The sequence below is a fragment of the Buteo buteo genome, chromosome Z, assembly GCF_964188355.1.
Source record: "Buteo buteo chromosome Z, bButBut1.hap1.1, whole genome shotgun sequence".
Classification (NCBI taxonomy): domain Eukaryota; kingdom Metazoa; phylum Chordata; class Aves; order Accipitriformes; family Accipitridae; genus Buteo; species Buteo buteo.
In genome coordinates, this window is record NC_134204.1 from 64,936,129 (window position 1) to 64,957,309 (window position 21,181).

Here is a 21,181-nt window from a genome sequence, read left to right on the forward strand (position 1 = left end):
TATAGGCATAGCTGGATGGCAACAACAGTGTCTTATTTAGGTGACAGATGACTGATCTGAGCATCAGACTACAAGACAGGGAAGTCTGAGCTTCAAATGTAGTTACGAAGCCTTCCCCAGATTACTTCCACAGCACTTGAACTCTCGGTCTCAGTGTTCCCTTTTGTAAAAACAGCATTTAAGTGATAGAAAAAAATGTGAGGATTCATCCAGGTAATTCCCCCTAACAATCAAACCTACAATATAAATGCTTGTTATACATGCATTTATCTCTTTACAGGTTATCTTACACCCACACATCAAACCACAGAACTGATGTATAACTGTTTATGGAAGGCACACAGCTACACTCTAAAATACTACAAGCAGCAGTATTTATTGCAGACTACAGGTAAGAAAGCTCAAGAAGCTCTTTACCCACAGGTGACAATAAAATCTATGGATATGAGCCCATATATATTTATTTCTCAATTATTTTTTATTTCAAATATGCTCTTTTACAAGCAAAAACTCGTCCATTGCCTCTGATATCTTCTTCCGAATACCCACAACCTGTATCAAGCTAGGTCCCTTCCCACAGACACATCCTTACCAGCAGCAGTGGCTTGGCAAGACAAATTAGAGTTACACCTCTACAGCCTTTTAACTATTTATGACCCCCATGGCTCCTGCAGTCTGCAGTAACTTTGTGATATGTGTTCAGTTAGAACTCAATAAACAATACTGTTGGTTAATCATATAACACAGAACCTAGCTCTCCCCTATTCATCAGTGTAGCTCTACCTAATATGCATAAAAGTTTAGAAGGTGCCACTTTGAGAGAGTGGGTTTTTCTTTTAATGAATATGTTTCTTTACAGAAAAAAACAACCCAGAGCAAATTACTCTTAAAAAGACTAAGAGTAGCAATTTTAAAATATAAAGATATTTAAGACCTGCCCCTTGTTTTTACTTATATGGAATTCACAGGGGTATTTCCATCCGTCATGAAAAGATTTAGTATTTCCTCAAACTGAGTTTATTTCTGAAAGGTCTGTCAGTCTCCACCAAAATGAAAGAGATAAGGAAGCACCTTAGAAGATGCACAGATCCATCTTCAGAATTCATCCCTCTTCACTCCTTCATGGAATATCTAACATTCATGCCCTTCTGTTTTTAAAATGTCAATATAAAATTATGTTTATTAAGGACTGTGTTTTCACACAGACAAAGGAGCACAATTGCAGGGGCTGTTCAAGAGGGAAAAGCTGAATGAATCAGTAAGTTATAAATATGTGATTCCCAACAACTACATTAAAACAGTATCATATAAAATATTTATGTATGATATTAACTGAACATTGTTGACTGCAAAATATATTTTATGTTATTTTAAAGAAAGCGTATAAAAAATTATATTAAATTCTGTTGGTTTTTTTGCATTGTCACAATATATAACTTTTCTCTTTCCCACAGAACAGAGCTGTGGAAACTTGCCACAAAATAACTTGTTTTTCTGCGTACTTTACAGTTTATTTTCAGTTAATAAAAGAAACTTTGTACAATGACCAATATATCCAGCTTACCTGAAAGCTAATTACAAAATCAATTACAGCCTCTTCACTTAGGGGTAATTTATGTCTTAAAAAAGAACTTCATAGGCTCAGAGCAGATATTCACCCTCTAGTAAGGGAGTGTGACAACAACTTTCGTCATCAAGATCAAGGGTGAAAACAGCTGACTGAAGTTGCATGAAGCTTCCACACAGCTTTTTAACTAGAGTCTCAAGTCCTAAGCAGCAGCCATTCCTGTTCTGATCTTTGCTCAAAACGGACCACAAATACATCTCACATCAAATTCAAAGCCCAGAATACTTCATTTAGTAGATCACATACAAACCAGAACCAGAATCACAACAGCATTGATCCACACTTGTCAGTCTTGGCACACTGTCACTTAAACTCAGACAAACCAGAGCTGCAGTCAAGTACCTGACAGAATTTTCTGATCTGAAGTCCCCACAGTTGAAGGATCTGACACGTACAATACTTTCACATTAAGATGTGCACACAGAATGTCTCTAAGGTCGTAGACAGCAGTACCTCTGTTAATTTCAGCTAAGCTACACAACTTACACAAATCCAGAATCTGATCTCTGGTTACAAATGCTCTCCTCCAACAGGGGCAATAACATACCTTCTCACACTTCATTGCACTACTGTGTCTTGATAAACTTCTAACAGCCTCATTAAAAATTACTCAGAATAATGGTGCATATGAATAGATAATCCTAGGTATGGCCAAGCCAACCATTCAGCATCCTGACTGTCAGGTACAACCTCCTCCTACATTCTAATGGAGCCTGTTGGAAACAGAAGCATCTTCTGCTTCAATGCAAAAGGCCCCAGATCCTCTTGGATGCTGACCAACATTGAAGTATTTTCTAGCCTGCTTTCCATGCCATATACATTACAGTGCTGCGTTTCAGAGACGTGGGGCACCTGTAACTTTTCCTAGGTCGACAGGTTCTGCAGATATTAGCTATCAAAAATGTACTGAATGAAATTAAAACTAAGTATTTTCACAAAAATACTCTAAAGTGTTAATTTGACAGATATGGTGTCCTTGGATTCCTACATGATTTTCTGCTGTTCAATACACATATGAAATGCTCTGTTTAATACACATATGGGACGTGTATTAAACTTGATTGGTAGAAGTGAATTTTCGAGTTTGTACACAAAGATACTGTATCCTGGATCGTAACTGCTGCACAGTGAGTTTTGTTGTTGCCTGATCTAAGGCCTATTAAAATAAATAGAAAAAAAAATCACTAATTTTCAACAGGCTTCAGATCACAATAAAATTATCACTTGAAGTTTATTTCTTGATTTTCACCCATTATTCAACAGACTTGCTCTCTGTGCTCTTAATCTAACTTATACGTTTCTGCAGCAGTTTACTGTCTGTGTGTGCACTCCCTGATGTTTCAATATACCTAAGCAAAGTCAAGTTAGACTCAGCACAGTCAACAGATCGCCAACAAGACAGCTAATGAAATGCACGTGTACCACCCCAGTGAAGGCAAACCAATAATACAGATATAACCAAATAAATAATCTGGCTTGCAGAATACCCATTACTTCTTATGACAGGAAACTATAAAGGAGTTTAACTTCATAGTTGTTCATGAGTGCAAAATTTTTACAGCAGAACTTTCCACTGATGTCAAATTCCCATAAAGAGTGTTTATTACTATCATGCATTATGGAATTTATTTGCACAATAAATAGGTCAATATATGTACTTATCACCATTCTTTGCTGTTTCCTGATACTGCCTGTTCTATTTCTTCAAGTTTTCAGAAATAGGGAAAAGAAGAAAAGATTCTTGATTCTTCAGCAAGATATTTGGCCCCTCAGCTGTGATATCTTTCCATAAAGTTAATGAAGACTGAAAGTGTTTCACTCCAAATCCATCAGCAGCACATTAGTTTCCCACCACTTCGGAACCATCTAGGGATGGAAGGTGCTTTCTCCCCAGAGCCCTGGGAGTCTCTGCTGTGAAAGCAATGGCTTAACCTCAACCTTGGAGTTTGCAAGACTTTACACAGGCGTTCTATCTAAGTACAAATGAGCAATACATTTTAGAAGTGGTTTGAAATGTCAACTGACATACAAAAAAAAAATATCATTTCTATTCACTTCTACCAAATACCAACAACTTTCATGTTTCTGCATGAGTGAGAGCATTTGTATCAGGGAGAAGCAAAAGAGGTTGAGATTCTGTCCAGGAGAGCACAGGTTAGCATTACTCAGGTTACTACTATTCAGGACAGGCAATAGAAGGGCAATGCTTATTTACAGAAGGGATACAGTAAGCACTCCAGCATCAAAGGAAAAGCGTTCCAGTGGATATATTCCTCCAGTGACCACCACCCCTCAAGAAATACCAGGCTATGGTGGAATGGCCAATGGAAGACATTAAAGGCTTCCTACTGGCAACCTCAGAATTTTGATTTTAATCCTTTGCTCTGAGTAATACAAGGAAATGCCAGTAGAGCTTCAGGAGTGCATACTTAAAAAGAATTTCTATCTCCAGCAGACAGAGAGGTCTATTCTTCAATAAAACTAAAAAACCTGCAGCTATATTACGTGAACTGCCACCCAAACCTTTCTTAAATTCCATTACATTTATTGATCTAACAGCAAATTCCTCTAGGGAAATGTTGAATGGAACAATAAGTTGTCTAGGAACTACAATTTTAACCATGTTCCATCCTGCTGTTTTAATTATGTAAAATAGTATTAAGTAACAAACTGTTTATGCATGAAGTGGATAATTTATACATCAAAAACTATTATGATAATTGGATCATGCTATCTTCTTAGCTCTTCCCTCCTCCACCTCTTCAAACTGTCAACTGGAGTTAACAGTCAGAGAAATACCTGTTCTAGGCTGGGATAACGACGAATTACATTTTTGCCATTGATCTTCCAAACACGGGGCACTTGCTCTGAAGAACTGAATTGAGACCTACAAGAGCTTGGAGACAGAGCAATGCATGTTTCATTATCTCCCAAGTGTGATGTTTTTAACAGCATTACAGGCATGACAACAGTGGACCAAAACGAGAACACAGAGATTTGGGGCTGTCACTATCCTCAATTCCAGCACTGCTACTGTTTGTTGTTCATTAGGGTTTGTTTTTCTTTTTTTCTAGAAGGGGGAGAGTTGTGAAGGAAACTCGCTTGTAATTTTTATCGCCTTTTCTGGAAATTATAATGTAAGCTGTGACTTATCATTTAAAACCAGCTGGTTCCACCTGACTTTTATTATAGTCTTAACACTAACTCACATTGATTAAATTTAGTAACAGCTCACACTTTGTTCTTAGAGTTATACAGAATAACTAAGACAGTGAAAACCTATTTGATGAAAATATGTTACCATTTCCACTCTTTCACAAGGCTACACATCATCCATAGAGTTAGTTATTCTTCTCCAAACACCGCAGCTAGGCCCTTCTGCAGACTTTGGTCTGTCAGGTGCAGAGCTCTGGGCAAGTTCCAGGGAATTCAAGGACAAAGCCCTCTTGCTGGCCGGTTTGGAGTGCCAGGCGGAAAACAGGCCCGGAGGGCTGGAGGCATGTGCCGCCGGCCGGCGGGGGAGCTCACCTGCCGGCGGGGCGGGGGGGGGCGCGAATCTGCCCCCCCCGCCGCTGCGGGTGCGCCGGGCCGGGCCGCGTGGAGCTGTCTGCGGTGCTGAAAAGGCGGCGGCGGCGGCAAACGCCGTCCCCGCCCCCGCCCCGGCCCCCCCAGCCCCGAGGGACTGAAGGTGCTCCAGCTCCTGCGCCGCACAGCAGCCCCTGTCTAAGCGGGGGGGAAGACGAGAAAGAAAACTCATTCGTCGCACGCCGGTACACTCCTTCCGGCTCTTGGCAAGAATCCCTACAAGTCTTCATAAACTTCCCTTCCAGCTCCCTTAAAATGCTCAGCAGGTCTGGGACAGGCAAACTCCGGAGCTTGGTTGACCTGACTGGCTGGCTGTCTTCAAAGCAAAGCAAAGCATACCGGCAAGGTCGTTTGAACGGAAAGACTAGAGTCACCCGCTATGCTGCTAGGCACTGCCCCACGGACTTGCTTGCAGCATGGCTGTTCAGACTTCCTACCAATAAATCAAGGTCACAGACTACTGAAAAGAATGAAAAAGCTGATTTCCATTTGCCAGCACTTTAGGTCACCAGGAGTTTCTAAACATTAAATCTGCACTCAGTAATAATCACTGAACTGTCAGCTTTTTATTTCCCATCATGTTTTGTCTCATGCTTTGTAGAAAAATCTACTTATGTTTAGGTTGGTTTGCTTCTGCCAGAGTATGAAAGATACCACACCGCCAGCAGAATACATCGACCTTCTTCCGTTCTATAGAACAATTTTTCGTCTCTCAATGAATTCCTGCTTATTTACACCATATCCACCGGTAAAGTCTAAGTATGCTTCAGACAAGAATTAGAAAGGAATGTTCAAACATGAACAGGATTGACAAATAGCCGGTGCAAACAGTCCTCCAGGACACAACCATCCATCTGTGGGCATGATTCTACAGACGTGAATCATTCTACTGCACATAGCAGGATACTTGCTTGCATTAAAGGCACGTGTGCCTTTCAGAAAACAGTTAGCTTTAAAGATTATTTAAAAACCATTACATTATCAGGCTTATGCAGTATTTTCTTTTGCCTGGAGAAGATTCCGTATGTTCCTAAGCCAAAGTGTTTTAAAGGTACTTCTTGTTTTCAGGTGTCAAGTGTAAGATAAATTTACAATCGTAGATGGATGTAATTTTTGCTCTGCATGTTTGTCATGTTATTTTTTAAAAGTGAAGAGTGTGTACAAAACCAGACTATGCCTAAATTAAAAAGCTGTCAGGTATCCAATAGCTACGGGTGCTACTATACCCATTCCTTCAAATAAGCTCCTTGAAAAAAAGAGAACTTTTCATTTTCAACATGAATGACAGAGCCCCTTGAAAATGCAGCTCACTCCAGGTCCCACCATGCCTACTGCCGTTTTTGATGTCTCTCAGACTAAAATACAGGGTATTGCTGTTTTACAGGCAGGTATACTTGTTTTCTGTACTGTCAGGCAGCACTGAAAACTACACTAACCGTGAGTAAGTCACGTGATTGCACAACTCCTTCCATGTAGTCACATACCTGAGGAAGTTCTTTAAAAACAGTAAATTAAAAAAAAAAAACAACAAACCAACAACAAAACCCAAACACACCAGAATTACAACTTTAGTGTTTTAAGATTGTTTTTTCTGATCCGTAACACACTCCTAAGGGAATGAAAATTTGTAACTATTTACCTGAAAAAACCCCTCCAACTGAATCTTGGAGTAACTACGTAGTATAAGCTGATGCATACAGAGACCTACAACTATTTGGTTATCTTGCATAAAGTTTTCCACTTAAAGTTTCTGGAAAATGCAGAGAGTAATTCAAATATTTACAGGGACCTTTTTTCAGCTTTGCTCTTCATGCCTCAAGCACCACTTGCGGGAAGATACACCACAGAAGGCGGTTCCCACATTGCAGCAGCACCACTCATTTATTTTTATACAGATAAAGAAACCTCTTCATCAGTACTCCAGTAGTTTATAGAGATGTTCTTTCACCAGAACACTTATTTACTGAGTACAATATCATTAAACAGCTTTCAATATCTTTGATACTGATGCAGAGAAACTGGGTTCTGAGCCAGGAATAGAAGTTTTGCATGTGCAAGGACTGCACAACAGGATCCAATTTGGCACAGAGCCTTCAGTAACATAATACTTCTCAAACATTACCCTAAGTAGGAGACTACGGTACCATTTCACATTGAAACTACAGCATTCATTTGCATAGAAGCAGGGTACTAGAGAATTCCGAATTTTTATTTTTTATGTGTGTGTGTGTATGTGTGTATACTGATTGGTACCAGTGGAAAAGTCTTCTTTGCCCTTGAAAGCTGTCATTTCAGCTTGTAGCTCAAGGTGTCTCTAACTAATCTGAAAAAGCAAAAGCACTGATGTATCTGCGAGTAAGGTATTCTTCCCTTCAAAACTTTGAAATCTATCTGTTGTATGTTGCAGTTGAGCTGAAATGCCAAATTTTAATTTCTCGGTCAAAAAAATTACAACTGAAATTAGAACTAAGTCCCTCGGAGAGAACCTGTGACATTATTTGTGAGACTCATTCTACAGCTTTGATCCTTATGTTCCTTGTACCTTTAACCCTACCTTTCTTGACAGCCTTCCTCTGTCACACTCCTAGCAGCTGTGCGGCATTAAATAAAACAAGTCAAACATAGGTCTACCCCCTCCTCTTACACATTCTCCTAGAGCACGCTCATGTCTGAGACAGCACAGTGAAGATTACATACCTTGCACAGTGAAGACAGTTAACCTTGCCGTCAAGAGAAAATGCACAGCACGGCATTTACTCATTGGGAAATAAAAGACTGTTGCCGTACATCTGCTACAGAAGACGGCAGGCATGTCACCGAGAGAGCGTGTTATAACTTCGGGGGCTAAGCGACCCTACAGCACAACTGCGGGCAACTGTCCCTAGCAGGCAGAGCTTCCTGGCACATATATGCCTGCTGTGTTTCTCTCAGGGCTGAGGTCCATTCACCAACTTCAGCAGGCGCGCAGAGATGGATCACCTGCACCTTCTGCACCAGCGGGAACTGCCAAGTACTTACCACCGCTGCGCCCTGAGACAAACCACCTCGCACCCCCAGCTACGCCAGCGGCACCCAGTCACCCACAGAAGGAAACGTTACCTGGATTTCCCGTGCATGGTACACGATGATGAGCCCGAGCAGGATAATCGTGGAGAGGCTAATAAGGCATTTCAGAGCGAGGGAATAGAGCGACTCCTGCAAGAGAAAGACACCGCCGTCCCTCAGAGACCCACGCGCAGGGGCCGCTCCCGCCCCGCCACCGCCACCCCGGGCCCTGTGGAGGGCTGCCTCGCCTCACGGTGCCGGGGGCGGAGCGGGGGCCGGCGGCACCCCGCCACCGGCCGGGACGGGCGCCCCGGGCCGGGGTCGGGGCCGGGACCGGGACCGGGACCGGGACCGGGCCGGAGGACGCGCGGCCCCGCCTCGCTGGGGGGCTCCCTGAGGGGCCGGGGCCGCCCGTCGGCGGGGCGGTCGGACCGGCTGCCGGGGCGGGCCCGAGCGCGTCGGCGGCGAGTACCTTGGTGTAGGCGCCCCAGGAGAGCTCGGTCTCGATGACCATGACGACGATGCCGAACATGCCGAAGATGAGCGCGTAGTCGCTCAGGCGCTTGCGCTTCTCGAAGAGCGCCCGACGGTGCCCCAGCTTGTAGCCGATGTTCTGGTTCTTCTTCTTGCTGGGCTTGCCCCCGCCGTTGTTGGCGCCGCCCGGGCCGGGGCCGGGGCCGGGGCCGGCGGGGCCGTAGAGCGCCAGGTTGTTGGAGTTGTTGTGCTCGGGCTTGGAGACCACGATCTCCGGGGCGGCGGGGGTGCCGCCGGCGGCGGCGGCGGGGCTGGCGAGCGGCGGCTGGAGCGGCTGCGACTCGGAGTCCAGCTCGTGTAGGTTCCTGCGGGACGAGCTCAGGTTGCTGAGCGGCCGCATGACGCCGCCGTTGTACCTGCAGCTGCTCATGGCTATTTCGGTGAAGGGGTTGCTCTCGCGGCGCTGGTGGTGGTGGTGGTGGTGGTGGTGGTGGTGGTGGTGGTGGGTGCTGCCGCTGCTGACACTGCTGCTGGGGCTGGCTGCCTGCTGCTGCTGCAGGCTATGGCACTGGTGGTACTGGGGGTACTGGTGAGGCTGCCTGGACGCGCCGGCATGGCTGGAAGGGGTGAGCTCGCTGACGTTCAGCTGGCTGCCCTGCCGGGAGGAGGCGGCGGAGGAGAGCGGCGAGGAGTGAGTCCGGAAGGAGCCCGAGAGGGGCGAGGAGGCGCGAAGCAGCAGGGGCAGGTTATCCCCCGCGGCTGCCGCAGCAGCCCCGTAGTAGGCGCAGTTGTTGCACTGGAGGCATGGGCTCTGCTGCTGCTGCTGCTGCTGCTGCTGCTGGAGGAGGCTCTGCTTGTCCTGCCCGTGCTGCTGCTGACAGTGCAGCGGCGGCGGCGGCGGCGGGCGCTGCTGCTGCTGCTGCTGCTGCTGCTGCTGCTGCTGGTCGGGGCCGAAGCCCGCCGGGAACTGCCGCGGCGCGTCCATGCCGTCGCCGTTAAAGCCGCAGGAGGACCGGGCGGTGGTGCACCCTGCGCAATGCGTTATGGTCGGCAGGGGAGAGTCCTGCTGCCGCCACGAAGGGCCCATCCCGGCTCCCGTAGAATCCAGCCGTCGCGTCCGATTGGTCGGGCGGACCAAAACAAGGGGCATCACGTCACCTGAGGGGGGTGGACCGGCCGCGGCGTGAGGCGGCGGGGGAGGCGCGCGGTTCCCCCGCCGTCCCGCCCCGCCCCGCGCGGGGATCCCGCCTCCCGCCCGCCCCGCGCCCGCAGGTAAGGGCTGCCCGCGCCCCCCGCGCCCGCCCCGCCCGCCGCGGGGAGCCCCGCGCGGCGGAAACCCGGGGGTTCCCGAGGGCGGGGAGCGCGCTCGCCCCCGGGATCGCCCCCGCCAGGAAGGGGCCTCCGCGGCGGGGCTCCCGGGCTCCGCGCCGCCGCTCACATCTGCGCCGCCTCCGGAACATGGGCGCCGCGCCGCGCTCCGGAGCTGTCCAGCGGCGCCTGCCGTCCGCCGCCGCCGCCGCCGCCGCCGCCCTGCAAAACACAGCGTCGCGCTCGCTCCCCTCCGCCGCCCCGGCGGGCCCGCGCCGCCCGCGCCGCGGCCTCGGGCCGCGCCCGCCGCGGGCCGCCGGAGGGAACTGGGAGAGGCCGCGGGCTCCCGTGGGGCCGGGGGGGGGGGGGCCTCCCCGGCACATCTTGAGCCTGTCACGAAGCGGGGGGGGGGGGGGGGGGCGCGGGGGCGACGGCGACTTCTGTCGCCTGCTCCTTCCCTCAGCTGGAGAAGGGAGAGTCGGCCGCCGGGGTGTGAGGCCTCCACCCGGGACACCGCGGGGGGGCGGTTGGGGGCTGGAGACCTGCTCCGGCGGGTCGGCAGGAGCTTTACCGTGAAACGGCATCGGTGTCACGGAGTAGCAGTGTTCCCCTCCGGCTCCCGTGTCCTGGCGGGCAGCGCCAGCGCAGTCCTTGAGTTGGTCGCACGCTACCATTTTGCCTTTTCCCCTTCCTTTCCCTCCCAAACTCTCACTGAATAATTCATTCCCACAGCTCCCTTCGGCAGAGTAATGTCTGCAGCAGGGAAAGTCTCTTCCCTGCATGTATTTAAGGCAGGATTCTTTAAGGGAAGAATCGTGAAAACGGTAAGTGATTTGCCTTGTTACAGCTATGCCATTCTTGTGACCTAGGTGAGATTACAAGAGGAGGGTTGTTTGGTTTTTTTCCCCCCAGTCAGGTGGCACTGTCTTTGCGGCTTGAAAAATCAACTGCAAAATTTGATAGTGTGGAAGGCTTCCTTACGTCTATGACTTCTCATTAATGTTAAAGACAAGATTCACTAAGCATTTCTAGCATAAAAGCCTACATCCTTATAATTTCTGCATCTCACACGCATTAAATTTCTTCGGAATCTCTACACCCTTGAATGGCTTGCATTTTAGAATTGTCATTAACAAAGTTTTTAAATATGCTTTGCTATAAAATTTCAGTGACACCTAACCAAGGTGTACCTTTTAAAGCAAGCACATATTGCGCACACACAGTCAAAGAATCCTCACTAATGTAGTAAATGTCGTGGTTGTACGAAATAGACTATTTAGAGAGTGACCAAAAATTAAAAATCTCTAAGCATAGGTTGTTTTGGAAAAATCACCCATAAATAGGAGTATGTGTGATATACAGCATCATAATGCCTTGTGATAATTCACAGTTTGTTTAACAACCAAGTTTTGAATAAAACACACACACATTCTGGCATGAACGATAAAGCACTTTCCAAATACCTCACTCTGTATTTTTAAATTACACTGAAGTGTATTTGGATGCTCTCCGTTGCACTCAGTTCCCCTGAGTTCTAAAGATGCTGTTTATTTTTGAGAATGAACGGGCTGTTTAACAGAGCTATAGATCTTCCATTGTTTGTTTGAAAAAACACGGTACTATAATTCCATCTCACTGGTCCTGTTTTGCCTGGGTTTTTGAACACACATGAATCGCACGGATCTTAGAAAATTGAAATCTTATGGAGCCCTGGCTTTTATCACTCTCTAAATAAAAGTCCTGCACAAGTGTGCTGTCAAAATGTATGATTTGTGAACTAGTTAAAGATACAGATAGGCCTAGGTTTCATCTTTCCTTTTCCGTTCATGCCATGTCCTTAATGTTTGCTTAAAGATACTTTCTTTTAAGTGTTCTCCTTAACAGAAGATAAAGTCCTCAGGACCTCATTTACCATGAAAGGCTTTTTAAGAAATTTGTAAATCTTCATGTTTTATTTAGAAGTCACCAGGACTTTGTCTGGTAATTCCATCCAGTCCGGTCATGCAAGATTTTAATAGAATTGTGAAGAAAAATTTGATCTTTTTAAAATCTTGGTAGACTAAAATACACAATAGCTGCGTTCCAGATGCAGAAATGATGGCATTTATTTTTTAAATTCATATATAGAAGTTACAAATCCCAATTTTAATACCTCTACTACTGCTATCCTGTTTATTTGTAGAAATAGCAAGGACAGTGCTGTTACTAGCTTTTAGATATTTCATATACTTGCTTGGTTGTTTCATTATGCGAATAAACAAATGAATATTCCCGTGTTTAACACAAGAGGTCATACTAATCACACAGCATGTTACAAAACTAATCAGCTAGGGGTTTATTTCAGTTCTGTTGTGCAACCTGGGATATCTCATCACAGTTTCAAGGTCTAAAATAAGAATGGTTGAGAGTTTGCATTTTCACAGCTAAAGAGGTGAACCTTCCTCTTTATGACACTGATTAATGAGCCGGAATAGAAAGATGCTATTTAATCTAACGTCTTCCCTTGTAAAATAATTTCAGAGTTCACTTTTAAAAATGAATGTATTTGTTTTCAGTAATAAAACATGTTCTTCATGTGAACTGAATTGTTATACTCTTTTGTATCACAAATGAATTAGCGTGGGCAACTCAGAACTGCTAAATCATACTAAACTGGTAACAGCGAACCCCTATGGAACAAATATTAGCTGTTTGGGATTGGGGCTTTGTTTTTTTCCTACCTTTTCATTATATACTGGATGGAACTGCTCTTACTGATTATCATAAGTCCTGCTGCTGCTTTGCCAAAGAGGCTGTTTTTACACATACATATGTGTGCATGTGTGTGTGTACACGCATGTGTGCACACACCTTTGTAAGAGAGAGACAATTAGTGCAGATCTCATTTGATAATGGTGATTATTGGAGACGTTTGGAAAACAGATTTTTTTTTTTCTAAACCCACTAATTGCAAGAACAAGATAAATACTGTTGAGCAAAACTGTACCAACAGCAGGACAGGAAGTTCAATAGACACAGGAAAAATTAGATTTCTGAGAGGAAAAAACCACTATGAAATATTTGAAATGACAGCTAATGGCTAGTCATTGAAAAGCTCACATAACAACATCCAATGGAGGTGCAACACCTACAGGCTTCAATAAAAGGTGTTAGAAAGCTATTTTGGCTGTTACCCTATTGCCTGTACTCATGCCAGACTTAAAATCACTTAGAATTCTCAGAATCACTGAGAATCCTGCACTCATAAAAAAGTAAAAAAAATATAGAAAGATAGTAACAAAAAGGAAACAAAAAGAATGAAAAAAAAGAAAAAAGCCTAGGAAGTTCCATTCTGTAACAGTAGTTTGAACTCAAAGCATATTCTGCACAAGACCTAGGAGTTTCTAGAAAGCAGTAAAGGAAACAGCCTTGTCCGGTTCAGAAGAAGCAAGCAGGTACACAGCTCAGTGTATACAAAGAAGGATGCCATTCAGTGAAAGCAGAGTCACATTAATAAAAACAGAGGTAACACCGGCAGCAATAGGCTATCATGAGATCACTCAGGGGTATCCATGCAGCAATAAAAATGCTTTGTGAGACAACACCAAATGACTGCAGTACAGCTGCCAAGACGATGGCGTGGAAACTAACCATATGAGCCACATGTGTAAATTACCTTTTGCATACCATCTGGCAGGGCTTTTACCCACCAGATGTCTGACATTTACCCCAGCAACTTCTGTTGTTGCATATTTATATGCCCTAACTGGAATCCCACTCCTGCTGGACCTGTGCTTATTTCAAAGATGTTTTGATAATGTTCCACAGTAGTGGGTGAAGGAGAAGAAATACCACATAATGACTTTGTACAGATAATACAGCTGCGTATTAGAAGGAGGCATGCTTTACTGTTTCCACTCTTGATTTTATACCGTTTCACTAATTTGCACTTTCTTCTGCTTCTCCAGCATATCAGCAGTGAAAATGCAGATTCACGCCAGTTCAAAACCTTCATCTGTTGTCTGGGACATGATGGATACAAAAGATAAGGACACTGTATTGACAGCTCTAAACGGTAACCAAAGTTTTCAAAAGTGTAAATGTCTTAATTTATGGGGGTGCAGCTTAAGAAATCTGTAGAATTGCTGCAAGCCTTTCCTCCAGTCAAGGGGCCTTCCTGAAGGGATGGAGTTTTTTCAAATTTTTTTCTAACAATATTTTTTATTACTATTAAACATGTTGAAAATATTGGATGGGGTCCACAAAACAGCTGGGAAATTAAGCATTTCTTCCCTTAATTCACTTTTCCATCCTTTCTGGATATTTTATAGTACTTGGAGATCACACAAACCTAATAACTTCCTTTCTTGCCGCTACTTTTTTCTCATTGTCAAGGGATACTGCCACCTACAAGGAATTTCTTAGCTAGCTAATTGCATCAGCATTAATACTATTTCGCCCAGCCAATACAGCTGCTCTGCAGGTGACTATTACATTAGTTTAATCTGACTACCTTTTATTAGTCTCACAAATTGCTGCAGTTTTGGAACAGAACTTTAACTCAGTACAATTACTGAAATAATAACATCATGCAGTATTTATTTCAGCCTATGCAAAAGCACAGAGTGACTTTGCGTGTGGGGGCGGTTATCAAGTGTGAGAGCTTACTTTTAACTTTACAGAATCCAGTATTTGAAGAATTTTGACCTGTTGAGTCATGAGACAGTGTTTACATCTAAATATAAGATCATAACTTGCAAAGGTGGTAGTGCGCAAATTGAAGATGTTAGCAGTGCTTTTTCTCTCCATAAAATATGTCATTTCTGATTCATGTAGCAATTGATTCTAAATAATTAAATTTCATTTGCCCATGTTTGAAAAACAGGTATTTTTTTCCATTGGTACTTTACTATCAGTGCTTCCATTTTACCATCAGAGCACAGTTACTATAGATTTGCACTGGCATTGTTGTGTTTGGAAAATGCATTCTAGGTTACTTAATAACATGATCCCTTATTAGGCTCTAAAACATGAAAGATGGACTTTGCTTTTGTCAGGTGACAAATATGTGGTGTGTATGATTGCTTTCAAATCTTAAATGCATTGTCGGTTCTTCTGTCAGTAGCCCTGCCAATTCAAAGCATGTATAAAATGTAAGGTTGCTTCTTTGATTGTGTTTACTGGGGCCTTTTTTATTTGTTTCTGCAGACCTGATACCCTGAAAGACTCCACAGCTTCTACAGCACGTTCAAATCCCATGTCACAAAAGTCTGTTTGTTTGTTGCTGTTACCATCATACCTAAAGCCTTTTGGATATGTTCATAAAACACACAAATGTCAATGTATGTTGTGGTCCCGTTTGCAGAAATCATATCTGTAACAAGTCTGGAAAATTTATACACTTGCAGAACAAATGGAAGCAGGGAAAAGATGAAAGCCAATGTCCAGTTTTATGTTGCCTGCAGTCCCACTTTCTCCTCAATATACGCTTAATTGTATCTGTGTGGTTGTTTTTCTAATTTATGAGATGGCTGACTTGAGAAATGAGTTTGGATCAGAGGAATGGGGCAGTCACTGAGGGAAGAGCATCTCACTACTTCCTAGTTATGTCCATCTGCAGCACGTTCTTTTCTACCCTCCCCTTCACATTACCCATCCTTCTCGCCCTTCCCTGCTGCAGAGGAGACAGGATGCTTACTCGTATGGTACCTGACAGCATCTGTGGGTCAGGTGATGGAAGACAGGGAAGAGTTCTGTGGCTCAGCTTTTGTCAAAGTACAGAGTTATTCAAGCGATCTGTGCTTCAAGCTGGCTCTGGCTTGATAAGCTTAGAGACTGAGCAACTATTTGAGGTGACGTTCCAGAAAGTGCTGTGCTGGAAAGTTTTATAAAACTTTCATTCTCTGAAGTGTAATTCTTCTCACTTCTCTCCCTTATCCCTTATATTTCCATACTACTCAACAAAAAATTAACTGTGTTTTTGAGGAAAGGACTAGGCAGTTTTAGTTATCAAAACTAAGATTAAGGAGAAAGGGCTTAAGACTTTTCACATAGCCTGTAAAATCTTATCCCATTCAGAAAATATTTCTATAGAATTAAACTTAGTCCCTTCCAGCTGGGTAAAAGCCATCTCTGCAACCCAATATATCAGATTAGTAGCTCTCTTATTAGCAAAGTGACATTTAAAAATTTGTCTATCACTGTAGACTGCTTTAAAAAGTTAGGATAACCAGACCGTTTCTCAAAGGAAAAACTCTAATATTATTTTTTTTAAATTCTGTCTACAGCTTCACACGTTCAAAATACATTATACATTAGAGTAGTCTGATGCAGAAATGGGAAATAAATGGACAGTATGGTTTCTTCACTCCTCACCAGCATTTTAGATTCTTTATCTTTGGGTAAGATCAAAACCAAGTTTGAAACAGAAAAGATCTTCTAGCTTTAATTACGAAATCTCTGCCGTAACTATTACAAAGTATGTCCTAGAAGTTCTTTCTCAGACTAATTTTCCTAATATTAAAAATGTATCAGTGTTCAAGCTGGTCTGAATAAAACTAGTTTTTCTATCTCACAGAAGCCTACCCTCTGGACAAGAAAGCCACCTGTATGGCATGGTAGGAATCCATTTTCCCGTTTGCGATCATTACTGCAGAAGTAAGAAGGCAAATAGGTAAGAGATCTTCCTGTACCATCTTGGGAGACAGCAATGCAGATGTGAGACAGTGTTGAGAGCAACAAATCATCAAATTGTCACATACTATTTGGTAATGCAATTTCTTTTCAGGACAGAATTCCAGTGTTTAGTGAGCCATGTTCTCTGAAGGGTGGAGATGCAACATCCACCTGCACCTCCACGCACCTTGTTTCTAGGCACCTGATCCCTGCTGCAGAGCTCAAGCAGGTGGATTAGAGGGGTTAGCAACCCAACGTGCAGAGCTTGAGCTAGTCAGGAGTATGAACTGAGGATAGGGACATGATCTCAAGACCAACACTTAACTGATGACTCTCCTATTCAGGAGAATGCTCACCTGATGGGGTAGGAGCCTAAGCATTTTCTTTTAAACACCATCAGCTGTTGTGTTCTCCTCTTAAATGTAAGCTAGATGGGTCTGGGTGTTTCTTCTCCACATAAACACAGTAGGGAAGAAAAAGTGATTTTCCTTTCTGTCAGCCCGAATGGACTCACACGCATATACCATCTCAGAGAGCAGGTCCTAAAAGTCAAGCTGCATCGTAGCTGGGGGAAGGAACAACCAATCTTTCCCCTTACAATTTTCTGCCAATGAAATGTGAAATGACTCATTAGGTCAGACCAAATGAGAGTACACAAGGCACATGGATCTAGCCAAAACCCAGTCACTGTCTTTGGAGTAGGAACAGGAATACCCTGCTAGGAGATGAAGCGAGACCCTTTTACAGACTCATCTCCAAGAGCGGTATGCAAATACACACTGAATCCCCACAACATCTACCACTGTCCCCTTTGGAGGAGCCACAGGAGCCAGTTGGCCATCTCCAGACTTTCTCATGTTCAGGCTTCTATGGCTGCTTCAGCACAGTAGCAGCGTTTGAATGCTCAGGGAAGCACACAGCACTTGGAACCCCAGATCTTAAAGCTACTTTCAGAACTGGCCTGAAGTCATGGCATTTGCTAAAAATTTCTAACAAGTTCTAAGTGTTTATTCTGACATTCAAGAATCTCTTATACTTTACAATACCCCAAACTGTGGTCGCTTAGTCTTGCATATGAAATTCAGCATTTCATCTCTCCTGTTAAATATGTAGGAAAAGGAGTATTCACTACAAGCAAATGTCATCATATTCATTTGTCATTCAGTTAGCATGCAGTTGTCAGTTTGGTTAAGTTTTTGTCCTGCTGCCCTTCCCATGCATGTGCTATGTAATGGACAGGACTGTCATTCCAAGAGGTGAAGCTGCTACATGACTACATGAAGCTGCAAGTTCAAAGTGATTTTAAGTCTCTGCATGTGTTCTTTACTAACTCTTTGACAATTACTTTTTCAACTTCACCAAGCTTCTTTATGATTTATGCATTATAAGCATGTTTTGTATAACGGAAAAGGGAAAAAAGACTTTGTATTTGATGTAAAATAGCCACGATTTTATTTATAACATGTGGAATGTGGCATTAATGAAAAAAAAGCCACATTATAACAGGTTTGGCTATGTTTATCCACAAAAACCGCCTAGACTATTTTTACTTTGATCTACCAGAAATTTACTCTTTAAACTCCTGAAGAAAACTTACCAGATTGGTATTCAGTGGTAGCTAAAAGGAAATACTACAATTGTGTCTCTGAAATGTTCCTATCTTCTAGACCTAGTGGCCAGTTTTACAGAATTTAGAAGTTTGATTCTACTTTGTTTTATTTTTTTGACTGCCATGAAAGCGGACAGGATATCTAATTTACTATTAAATGGCATGACTTTGCAGAAAGTACACTCCAGGTTGTATTTCCCTATTAAATTAGTCAATGCTACCATGCAAACAAAAGCAGTATCAACACAAGTAGGTAAGATTGCAGAACTATGTGCTGTGGCAATTCCGTCAAGTCTAGAAGTACTTATGATGAGGAATAAAAATAATATACTGCTAAATACATATGCAGTGCAAGTTAGAATGAACTGTCACTGTCACCTTTTCACGTATCTGGTTGAAACTGCAGTTCCCCCAAAGCTGGATGATCATTTGGGGTTTTTTCCCCCTGGCAGGTACAACATCTTCCACAAAAAAAAAATGGTGCCTGTTCCTAAGCTGTTGTGTAACAGAAGTAAATAATCTGAAATTTTGTTGGAAAAATAAATCAGTAGAGCCTATCTCTGCTTTCTCGAATAATCGGCTATTACTCAGTGATCCCAGTTCACACCTTTTTCATGCTCCATTCTGTGCATGAGGGGATTAGAACAGAAGTTTTTGTACTTCTCCTTCTGAGGCTTTTACATTTAGTGTTAAACAAAAAGTCACAGATTGCAGTCATGCCTTTGAATTCTGGCGGCTAAGACTTGAAGGTGAATACCATCATTTTTGCTCCTGCACCAATGAGTAGCTGTCTATCCAATACAGAAAAATACCAACAGGGTGGCACAAGAATGTCTCTGCTCAGAACTCCAGTCCTGTAGGGCTGGATCCCCCAGGCAAAGCCAGGAGGGGATTGAAAGTTCGCAATGTCCTGGGTGACTGAGTCTAACAATAGGACTACTGAATAAGGGAGAGAATAATGCCACCTACTATGAAATTATGTGTTCATCTATTTTCCTTTTATTGCAACAACCAAACCACCTTTTTTTTTTTTTTTTTTTTTTTTTTTTTGTAATTCCATGTTACTACATGTTGAGACTTTCTGGTTTCATCAGGGATGAAAAAGAACTTCTAAATCTGGTTTGATGTGAATCTCAACTTCCTAAGTACCCTGCTGAAAAGTAAATTATTCACAGTTTTTACTCCTAACTTTGTTCAACTCTGTTTCAAGTTTAGTGCTTTCATTTCTACAGGCAAGTATTTACACAGACCAAATGTGTGTGCTAGTGAATGTTTGCTCATGTCTTTCTACAAAAGTATCTCTTTGCAGATGTAATAGTATATTTTGTAGACATAGTCTGAATGTTTGCTTTTGAAAACTGTCCTAGAAGACAGTGGTGGATGTAATTGCAGAATCTGGGTCAGGATTATAAATGTACAGCAAGTGAAATACAGGAAGTATTAATAAAAAGCCATACAATTATAGGTGTCATTTTCAAATGAAATGTAATGGCTTACATTTGCAGAAAGGTGTCAGGCACAAACTCTGCCAATATGTTTGCATCTACACGTGTACTTGTGTAACTTCAGGGCTGCAAGAACACTGGGAAGTTAGGTGCTAAAGCACTGAAATGGATGTGCAGTTCCCACACTGGAAGGAAGAGAGGCAATTCTGCCTATTATGAGGCAAAGTGTGAACCTGCATGAAAATGCCCCCTAATATGCTCATAAACAATTTCTTTGTAAACAGCTAAAAGCCATTCAAGTGGATCAGTATTGCTTGTTGGTTTCTGATCTGTAATATAAAAGTAACTCATGACAGTGGAGCTAGAAGTGAAAATAAGACAGCAGTCACTATGAAGGTATACTGGAACTATAGAGATGAACTATGTGAGGTGGAAAGAATGGTAATGAGAGGTAAAAAAAGCTGCAATTCCAAAGTAGATGTGACAGCAGATGTTTTAAAAAAAAAATCTGAGACATGGAGACTGAAAAGTGTAATTATAAGAATGAGAGGTGATGTTTGGCCAGAAATACACAGTATACATACAAAAGAAATTGTCTAAATTTGATGTGTCACCAGCACTGAATTTCTTAAAATGGAAGCATGTCAGTAATTAAATGCCAATGATAAATTCTGAGAACAAGATCTTATCCATGTAGAATACAAATACCATTTTGGCCTAAATCCTGAACAACGAAAGTTGGTTTGCTGATGTAAGATACATGCTCTTTTCTACTAGTGAGAATATCTTGCATCTTTACAAACTTGATATAGGTCCTCAGCAGATGGAGGAGACGGCTGACATGTCCCTTCTCTCATGCATAGCTTTAGAAGGCAGATAAGGCTTATGAGCACCAGGACTACCCATCTTTGTAATCTGTGGGGAGAAGGCAGTGCCCAGGCTCCAAGTTTAGGCCAGTGTCCTGTCCCTGACAGGAACTAATCAGAGATTCAGTAGATGGAGAGTGCCAAGGAGTTGGCAGTAGGTGCAGGATAATCCATCCCACTTGCTAGTGCTTACAAGGACAGAAGAATGGGGGGTGCTTTCAGGCTGACTTTAAATTACATGGGTGACAGAAGCCTGGTGACCAGTGTGGAAAGATGGGTCCATGTGGAAGGAGAGACAAGCATAGCTCTGCTGCTGGTAGGAGCCCCTTTCCAGTGCATCTCCACCATGCAGCGGGCCATCAGGGCAGGGGTGCCTGTCTGGTCTCAGCTCTGGCCCATAGTAGTTTTGGCAGTGATGGCTACAAGCTAATAGGTTGGATTTGTCTTCCAAGGTCTCTAATTTGAAATGCCAGATATAAATCTAAATTGATACCCCAGCTGCCTTCTAATCTCTCTGAGTTTAAAGCTCAGATTTACCGAGACAGTAATTTGCAAAGGTTCATATTTG

General features: G+C 43.3%; 1 protein-coding gene and 1 long non-coding RNA gene across 2 annotated transcripts in view; one reads left to right on the forward strand and one right to left on the reverse strand.

Annotated features, from left to right (window-relative positions):
• Nucleotides 1-9,896, reverse strand: part of KCNN2 (potassium calcium-activated channel subfamily N member 2) — a 72,407-nt gene extending 62,511 nt beyond the window's left edge. Inside the window, exons 1-2 of the mRNA XM_075021509.1 lie at nucleotides 8,730-9,896; nucleotides 8,312-8,407 (exon numbers count right to left, since the gene is read on the reverse strand). Coding sequence (XP_074877610.1) covers nucleotides 8,312-8,407; nucleotides 8,730-9,881 — 1,248 coding nt within the window. The 5' untranslated portion in view covers nucleotides 9,882-9,896. The remainder of the gene's footprint in view (nucleotides 1-8,311; nucleotides 8,408-8,729) is intronic.
• Nucleotides 9,897-21,181, forward strand: part of LOC142027393 (uncharacterized) — a 30,731-nt gene continuing 19,446 nt past the window's right edge. The window contains exons 1-4 of the long non-coding RNA XR_012649120.1: nucleotides 9,897-10,003; nucleotides 10,772-10,863; nucleotides 13,987-14,093; nucleotides 16,596-16,691. This is a non-coding gene — a long non-coding RNA (uncharacterized LOC142027393). The remainder of the gene's footprint in view (nucleotides 10,004-10,771; nucleotides 10,864-13,986; nucleotides 14,094-16,595; nucleotides 16,692-21,181) is intronic.